General features: G+C 41.6%; 1 protein-coding gene across 2 annotated transcripts in view; it reads left to right on the forward strand.

Moving 5' to 3' along the window:
- Positions 1-7,916, forward strand: part of LOC141201463 (uncharacterized) — a 458,636-nt gene extending 450,720 nt beyond the window's left edge. For both annotated transcript variants that reach the window (XM_073663454.1, XM_073663453.1), the window contains exons 2-7: positions 1,011-1,160; positions 1,291-1,460; positions 1,544-1,667; positions 1,751-1,848; positions 2,047-2,137; positions 5,191-7,916. In XM_073663454.1, coding sequence (XP_073519555.1) covers positions 1,437-1,460; positions 1,544-1,667; positions 1,751-1,848; positions 2,047-2,137; positions 5,191-6,206 — 1,353 coding nt within the window. In that variant the 5' untranslated portion in view covers positions 1,011-1,160; positions 1,291-1,436 and the 3' untranslated portion in view covers positions 6,207-7,916. The remainder of the gene's footprint in view (positions 1-1,010; positions 1,161-1,290; positions 1,461-1,543; positions 1,668-1,750; positions 1,849-2,046; positions 2,138-5,190) is intronic.
- Positions 7,917-9,497: the final 1,581 nt, after the last annotated feature.

A 9,497-nucleotide genomic window follows, 5' to 3' on the forward strand; every position in this document is an offset into this window, starting at 1 on the left:
CCACATACAGTATAATGTTCCCACAGTACCGCCGTCTTCCCACATACAGTATAATGTTCTCACAGTACCGCCATCTACCCACATACAGTATAATGTTCTCACAGTACCGCCATCTACCCACATACAGTATAATGTTCCCACAGTACCGCCATCTTCCCACATACAGTATAATGTTCCCACAGTGCCGCCATCTACCCACATACACTATAATGTTCCCACAGTGCCGCCATCTTCCCACATACAGTATAATGTTGTCACAGTCCCGCCAACCCCAATTTTATTTTATGTATTAACACTTGGTTTTCTTTTTTTGGTGTTTTTCATGTAATATATGGAAACCTACAGGAAAATGCTAAAAGAAACATAATATCCAGGAAAAAAAACACTGTACATGGAGACATTCGCATCAAATAACTCCTGTCTGTGTTCTTACAAACAAGCTCCTATAAATGAGATCTAACGTGATAAAAGATCACAACCTGGGAAAGACGGGAAACATTCATACAGACAGTCGGTGATGATGAGGTCAGCGACGGACTCTGGCCAAATTTGTTTCTAGAGCCGTATTAGAAGATGAAGATGTCGTCCTCATCATGAAGTTGTTATTTCTCATGTCATGTGTAATGTATATGACGAGAATTAGCATTATGGAAGATAAGTCTATAAGACACGTATTCAGCTGCCGACTCCGAGGAACAAACTGCTTGTTGTCTGTGGCCTAAAATATATAGGTTTTATTAGTACGTCAGGGACAAAAGCAGAATGTTGTAAAATAATAAAAATACCATTGCTGCTTGGGTTTCTGGGTGATTCTTACTGCAGCAGTGGCCAACTTAGCCAGTGATTGGAAGTATGGAGGAGATGTCTAAGTCATCAATTCAACTTGTGTTCCAGTCCATAAAAGACTAGAGAATACAACATCTTCTGATATATTTCCCTTATTGTCTCCAGTAATTGTATTATTACACAGAATTCTTTATGATTTTACATCAGCTCTTTTTCTCATTCAGGTCTCTACAATATCGGATCCTCTCAGTGAATATCTTCTATATAAGAGAATTTTTCTAAATCACCTATCAAGGATGGATATGGACAGAGACAAGATGGCGGAGAGGATATTACACCTCACCCTAGAGATCCTCTTCCGGCTTACTGGAGAGGTGAGAGATTCTGATGACGCCACATTACATCATTCTTATCTATGGGAATAACAGATGGACAGAACTGGAGAGGTGAGGACTCTGGAAATGTCTGGAGTGAGATTTAGTAATGTGTCTCTCCATAACACAGTAGTGAAGAAGACCTCTAGTGAGCGCTGTCAGGACCCTGTGTCTGAGGGACGGGGAAGACCCCTGAGCCCAATCACGAGGCCTCCACCTCACCCCCTGATACATGAGGACATCAATGACCAGAAGATCCTAGAACTCACCTACAAGATGATTGAGCTGCTGACTGGAGAGGTGACACTGCTGGGAATGCTGGGACATTATACAGTAATGCTATGAAGGGATTGGGGGGATGACGATATCATTGTATGTGTCAGGTTCCTATAAAGTGTCAGGATGTCGCCGTCTATTTCTCCATGGAGGAGTGGGAGTATTTAGAAGGACACAAAGATCTGTACAAGGACGTCATGATGGAGGTTCCCCAGCCCCTCACATCACCAGGTAATAGACTGGACTAAATACACACAGCCTATAATTATCTGTATGTAAAGAATGAATTCAGTCCCTGTATGTGTTTCCTCCAGATCTATCCAGTAAGAGGACAACACCAGAGAGATGTCCCCATCCTCTTCTTCCACAGGACTGTAAACAAGAAGATCCCAATGTTCCTCAGGATCATCAGGTAGATGGAGAGAAGATATCATGAGATCTCCCCTATGATGTGTAGACGTCTGTGAAGGTCTTGTGCTCAGTCTTGTTTTATCCACCAGTATTATATGTTTTATACTTGTGTAATGAGAACGGTGGAGATGGCAGGATTAGAGCTGATCATAGATGTGACTTCTCCATCTGTCTGTGACTTTTACAATATTTGTTTCAGGGTGAAAATCTGACCCATATTAATACTACAGAGACATATGTGAGGGGTGATGAGCAGTGTAAGAAGGAGATTCCTACATATGACTACCCAGGTGAGTACTGGGTACTAAATGCTGACAAGTCACAGATTCTTCTCAGTCACGGGCTGTGGCTGCTTTATCGGTAGTGTAGTCCGGCCGTATCACAATCGTGTGATCATCATTTTACCGCTAGACCACAACATTTTCCTCCATCCGAAAATTTTCACATTACTATGTGTAATTGTAAAATATCTTTTCTGTAGAACTTACAACCTGGAGGATCCACCTCCCCCTGGGATTAGGAGACGCTGACCATTACCTGCCCAGATCTATAAACTACAAAGCCAAATGACAGCGTACGTAGAATGTGCTGACAAGTGAGAAAATCAAAATTATGATGAGCCTGTAAGAGAAAGCGGAGGGTAATGATGGTGTTGGCTTCCTAGATCCCTGATATCTTATTGGATGAATCTACCTTCTCTCCCTTCTGTGCTGCTGAATGTGCTCATATGGTCCCTACAAGACCAGGTCCAGTCTTTCTGGCCAAACTTCACTTTTATGATCTACAACATTAAATGTGCAGTGAGGGGCAAGTGTGAATTTCTGTACAATAACAACAGAGTTTCCTTTTATCCTGACTTTTCAATTTCTTTTTAAACCAACTAACTTCAAACAGGATCTTGATAAACTACATAAAAATCATTACACCTGTGCCATGATATATCTCTAAGCTGTGCCTAGGTGATGGCAAAGATATACATTTATTCACACCTGCAGGAGATGTGTTGGCATGACTCGAGCCCTGGTTTCATGGATTCACACCGCGTCATAAATTCCATTATGTTTTCAGTCCTAAGGAATTCAGATTACTGCACAATCTCTCCTGAAATGGGGGCACTAATACTTTCTCTACTCTTCTGGTCAGGACTCATAGTAGCTCCAATGGTCCACCATAAATGAGTGTGACTCCGGTTTAGTGTTGGAGCTCTCCCTTGTATATACGTTGTTGTTGGGGATGTAACATATCTTTTATTCTGTCTTTTTTTACAGGTTAATTTTGTTTGATTTTGGTGTGATCGGCCTGACTCACTTATTTGACTCTGTAACTCCCTGGTAGTCTTTAAAAGAAGGTCTCCATTACCTCTTCCCAATGCCCGAGATCTAAATTTAAGACCCCTCATCTTTGCACTATTATAAAAAGTTCTGTTTCAATGTCTAATATTTCTTCTTGAAACTCACCTGACAGAAAATATTGTCCCTTATGATAGTTTAGATTGCTAAGAGCCACCGAGCCCCATACTCTAATTACCCCAGAGAGGTTTCACCACTAGTTACTCATTTATTACTGATGAAGACTGTTGAGTTTGATCATTTTAGTAGATGTGTTCTTGTCTATAGTCAGTTTTTGACTACAGTAGTTAGTGCCCAAAATACTCTGATTTAACCCCTTCCTGCAGCCAGTTTTCTGTCCCTAATCGGGGTCCATTTTCAAATCTGACATGTGTCACTTTATGTGGTGATAATTTTGGAATTCTTCACAAAGGATAAAAGGAAACAAATGGACCTTACAAATTATTTTCCAACTTCTCTTGAATCCAACAATACTCTATATACGGTTGTACACTACTGTCTGGGCACAAGGGGAGGAGCGCCATTTATGAATGAAGATCTTGCTGGAATATATTTCCGACACAATGTATTGGGGGCACTGTTCATGGTCACCTGGCAGCTCAAAAGATGGCTACCACGAATAGGCTTGGCGATATGTACTCCATTTTCCTGATCCCAGGGATTGCCTTGCTCATCATCCTTTAACCCAAAGAAGAATAGTCAGGTAGCCGGGTCATAACCAGGAGGACAGAGAAAATACTAAATCAGACAGGAGTAGTCAGTAAATGGTCACAAGAAGAAACAAATACACAAGCCGGGAGCTGAGCACAGAGGACTGAACCAGAGGAGAACAAGGCTGTATCTGGCAGCTTCCGGCAATATGCTTCCAGCTTTAGTAGTGTGCGGTGCTTTCCGATTGGATGAAGCAGGGAGTAGATTACTTCAGCTGGACAGAATACACAACCATACTGCCAGACTGGATGGTACTACAGGTCCCAGGCTGCCTAATCTTAGTGTTTGGACACAGCCTGTGCTGCCCAGAGCTTCTGGTTCCAACGTCTCATCCATCACCAGCATTACCTGCAGAATGATTAAGGCGGCGCCTGGTGACAGAAGCAGACGTGGGGGAGCAGATCCCAGGGGAGATTGGACACACTATTTACAGAAGCCTTAAAGAAGTTGTCCAGTACTTTTTACAATTGACTAATGTACCCCAATGTATTTACCCTGTGCCCATAAGAATTTTTGTAATCACCTTCTGCTGTCCTTCTAGCCTGTGAGTGACGCTATCGGGGGTCACGTGATGCCTGAGAGCGGCCAGCGATAGTGCCGCTCACAGGCAAGAAGGACTGCAGAAGGTAATTACAAAAAGACTTATGGGTACAGGGTAAATACATTGGGGGACATTGGGGCAATTGTAAAAAGTACTGGACAACTTCTTTAATATAACAAAGTGACTCCATTTTGGAAATTATAACCCGCAGTGAATTAATCTATAGACGTATCGATTCCACAGGCACTTTCCGGAAATTAGCACGAAGTGGATGGTGGAGACTGAAAATTGCACATTGGCCATTTTATTACCCAACACATGGTGCCCAGATTGTGCTCCAGGAGACACACACCGTAAATTAAGTGGGTTCTTCTTATTATAGTAATGCCAAATACATGGATGCTGAATGTGGTTTGGGCACATTTCAAGGCTCAGAAGTGAGGGGGAGATTTGACTTTGGGAGAGCAGATATTGCTGGATTGATTTATGGATGAGAAGTTTTTATTGGTATCATTTTTGCCTACATAACATTGTTTGATGGCTTCTTATTCCATATTTTGGAGGCAGAATGAACAAGCAGTTGAACACCACGCTCTACTGGTTCATCCTATGAGGTTTTCACGTTTCACTGTCATTCTGTCAATAACTTGTCATTTCTACAGGCGTTTTAAGTAGAAATGTTCAAAAATATAAATTTCAGGGATATTTTATTCAAAATTAATAATTGTTTATTTATTGGCAGATGACTGTACCAGGAGATCAGAGGGACAGCTGACATCTTCTGTTTTTAAATCAGATGATCTTGGGATCCCACAGGATACAATTGAAGTGAATGCCATTACTCCAGATATACCATCATCCCTTCACAGCAAAGATCTGTCATCTGATCCTATGAAACAGCTCCAGTCTTCTGATTCATTACCGACTACTAAGGAAAATCAAAATAAAAAAATAAGCATTACAAAACGAACTGCTCCTAAAGGAAAGAAGCCATTTTCATGTTCAGAAAATGGAAATAGTTTTACCCTTGAAAAGTATTTTCTTAAACATCAAAAAATACACACAGCGGACAATAGATTTTTTTGTTCCAAATATGGGAAATATTTTAACCAGAAATCAGATTTTGTCAAGCACCAGAGACTTCACATAGGGGAGAAGCCTTTTACCTGTTCAGAATGTGGAAAATGTTTTAACCAGAAATCAGCTTTGGTCAAGCACCAGAGAACTCACACAGGGGAGAAGCCTTTTACCTGTTCAGAATGTGGAAAATGTTTCAACCAGAAAGCACATCTTAATATCCACCAGAGAATTCACACAGGGGAGAAGCCTTTTTCATGTTCAGAATGTGGGAAATATTTTAACCAGAAATCAGATTTGATTAAGCACCAGAGAATTCACACAGGGGAGAAGCCTTTTTCATGTTCAGAATGTGGGAAATGTTTTAACCAGAAATCAGATTTGATTAAGCACCAGAGAACCCACACAGGGGAGAAGCCTTTTTCATGTTCAGAATGTGGGAAATGTTTTAACGATAAATCATATTTGGTTAAACACCAGAGAATTCACATAGGGGATAAGCCTTTTTCCTGTTCAGAATGTGGAAAATGTTTCAACCATAAATCAGCTTTGATTAAGCACCAGAGAATTCACACAGGGGAGAAGCCTTTTTCATGTTCAGAATGTGGGAAATGTTTTAACCAGAAATCAGATTTGATTAGGCACCAGAGAACCCACACAGTGGAGAAGACTTTTTCTTAGTCTTTTTTTTTTTTAATCCAATACATTTGAGATTTTTTTCATTAGTTTTTTTTTTTTGATAAAACCAAGAAACCAGTACATGCAATAATAAAGCAACATACCATAAGGATCACATACATTCATCTCTCCTATATATCCTTTCAGCTTGCCCATTACTGCCTGATAACTTGCAGTTCCTAGATCTTCCAATTAACATTCCACATTCTTGAAATCTCTTACAGTTGTGCTCAAAAGTTTACATACCCCGGCAGAATTTTTCCTTTCTTGGCCTTGTTTCAGAGAATATGAATGATAACAAAAAAACTTTTTCTCCACTCATGGTTATTGGTTGGATGAAGCCATTTGTTGTCAAACTACTGTGTTTTCTCTTTTTAAATCTTAATGACAACCAAAAACATCCAAATGACCCTGATCAAAAGTTCACATACCCCAGTTCTTAATAGCGTGTATTGCCCCCTTTTAACATCAATGACAGCTTGAAGTATTTTGTGGTAGTTGTAGATGAGGTTCTTTAATTTCTCAGATGGTAAAGCTGCCCATTCTTCTTGGCAAAAAGCCTCCAGTTCCTGTAAATTCCTGGGCTGTCTAGCATGAACTGCGCGCCTGAGATCTCCCCAGAGTGGCTCAATGATATTGAGGTCAGGAGACTGAGATGATCACTCCAGAACCTTCACTTTGCTCTGCTGTAGCCAATGACAGGTCGACTTGGCCTTGTGTTTTGAATCATTGTTATGTTGGAACGTCCAAGTACGTCCCATGCGCAGCTTGCGAGCTGATGAGTGCAAATTTGCCTCCAGTATTTGCTGATAACGTGCGGCATTCATCTTTCCTTCAACTTTTACCAAGTTTCCTGTGCCATTGTAGCTCATACATCCCCAAAACATCAGCGATCCACCTCCGTGCTTTACTGTAGGAATGGTGTTCCTTTTTATCATAGGCCTTGTTGACCTCTTTCCAAATGTAACGTTTATGATTGTGGCCAAAAAGTTCAATTTTGGTCTCATCACTCCAAATTACCCTGTTCCAGAAGTTTTGAGGCTTGTCTCTATGCTGTTTGGCGTATTCTAGGTGAGATACTTTGTGGCATTTGCACAGTAATGGCTTTCTTCTGGCGACTCGACCATGCAGCCCATATTTCTTCAAGTGCCTCCTTATTGTGCATCTTGAAACTGCCACATCAATAGTTTTCAGAAAGTTCTGAATTTCAGCTGATGCTATTTGTGGGTTTTTCTTTGCATCCCAGACAATTTTCCTGGCAGTTGTGGCCAACAGTTTTGTTGGTCTAACTTACCGTGGTTTGGTTTTTACAGAGCTCCTGATTTTCCATTTGTTAATCATAGTTTGAATGCTGCTGACTGGCATTATCAATTCCTTGGATATTTTTTGTATCCCTTTCCTGTGTTATACAGTTCAACTACCTTTTCCCGTAGATCCATTGACAATTCTTTTGCTTTCCCCATGACTCACAATCCAGAAACGTCAGTGGCTGGATGAAAGATGTAAGAGTCTGTCTGGATCCCAGAGACTCACTCAGCTTTTACGCACACACACTGATTACAAGCAAACAGGTCACAGGTGAGATGTTACCTTTAGTAGCCATTCAAACCCATTTGGGTCAAATTCTGTGCATGTTATCAGGCCAAAATCACCAGGGTATGTGAACTTTTGCTCAGGGTCATTTGGATGTTTTTGGTTGTCATTAAGATATAAAAAGAGAAAACTTAGTAGTTTGACAATAAATAGCTTCACCCAACCAATAACCATGAGGGGAGAAAACAAAAAAACTTTATCATTCATATTCTCTGAAACAAGGCCAAAAAATAAAAAATTCTGCCGGGGTATGTAAACTTTTGAGCACAACTGCATGTATGTGTATATATATATATATATATATATATATATATATATATATATATATATATTCAGGAGCTTTGCTATGCTTTATAACTGTTAGTGCTGCACTGACACCAATTAGGTAGATCATGCACTGCACATGACCTAAATAACTTGTTAGCTCTGGTCACCCGGATGTTGTCATGATGACATCGAGTCACCATGGCAATGAGTGGCCCCTGAGGTGTGGGCTAACTAATTTCTGACGACATATGGGACATCACCGCTTTCAGGAGACATTATTTAATAAATTATGGGGTTCAGTTTCACCTATTAACCCTTGTGTACCTGACAAATTTGTAGCAAATACAAAAATTGCATTTTTACCACTAAAATGTCATATTTCCATGACTCAATGTTATAAAATTCTGTAAGGCGCCTATGGGTTCAAAATACTTACTACACCCCTAGATGAATTCCTTAGGCAGTGGTGTTTCCAATATGGGGTCATCTGGGGCGTGTGCTGACACCTCAGGGGCTCAGCTAATGGAGTCCACAATCTATTCTAATGAAATCTGCGTTTTGCAAGCCAAAACCCAAAGCAGAAACACCGAACATGACGTCATGGAAGGCATATTACCTAAGTGGCCCAGGGTGCAGAGTGTGGCGCATACTCGGTACCCTGGACCCCTTAGAGCAGAAGTATAAGGCATATTACCTATCTTGTCTGCTTGTCTACAAGCTTTGACCTGGCCCTCATGTTGAACACTTCCACTAACCAGCATCTTCTGGGCACTTCTCTCCACAGCCGGTCATTAAGCCCCTCTTATATATAACACTGTCTGCCATTGATCTGGTGTTGTGTCCATTGTTTCCCCTCCCCCTTCCCTCTCTTTGGAATACTCCGTACCTTAACCCCCCGTCTCACATAGCGAGATCGCTAGCGAGATCGCTGCTGTGTCACGGTTTTGGTGACGCAACAGTGACCTCACCAGCGATGTCGCTATGTGTGACACTTTGCAACGATCAGGCCCCTGCTATGAGGTCGCTGATCGCTGCAAAGTGTCCTGGACCATTTTTTGGTCGTTGCCCTCCCGCTGGTCAGCACACATCGCTGTGTGTGACCAGCGGGAGCAGCGATCAGGCTGGTAACTATGGTAAACATCGGGTTACTAGGGGCACACGCGCACCTAGTAACCCGCTGTTTATCATGGTTACGAGCCTGCTAAAGTGAGCGGTAACCTCCCGCTCACTGTAGCAGAGTGGTAACCATGATAAACAGCGGGTTACTAGGAGCGCGTGTGCCCCTAGTAACCCGATGTTTACCATAGTTACCAGCCTGATCCTGCTTCAGCTGGCTCGTAACCAGGAGCAGGACATCGTGGAAAGATTCTTTCGACGATGTCACTGCTCCCCTGATTGTTGGTGAGCCTGCCTGTTTGACAGCTCACCAGCGAC

The sequence above is a fragment of the Phyllobates terribilis genome, unplaced genomic scaffold (genome assembly GCF_046119375.1).
Source record: "Phyllobates terribilis strain yellow unplaced genomic scaffold, ASM4611937v1 Scaffold_116__1_contigs__length_5312468, whole genome shotgun sequence".
Classification (NCBI taxonomy): Eukaryota; Metazoa; Chordata; class Amphibia; order Anura; family Dendrobatidae; genus Phyllobates; species Phyllobates terribilis.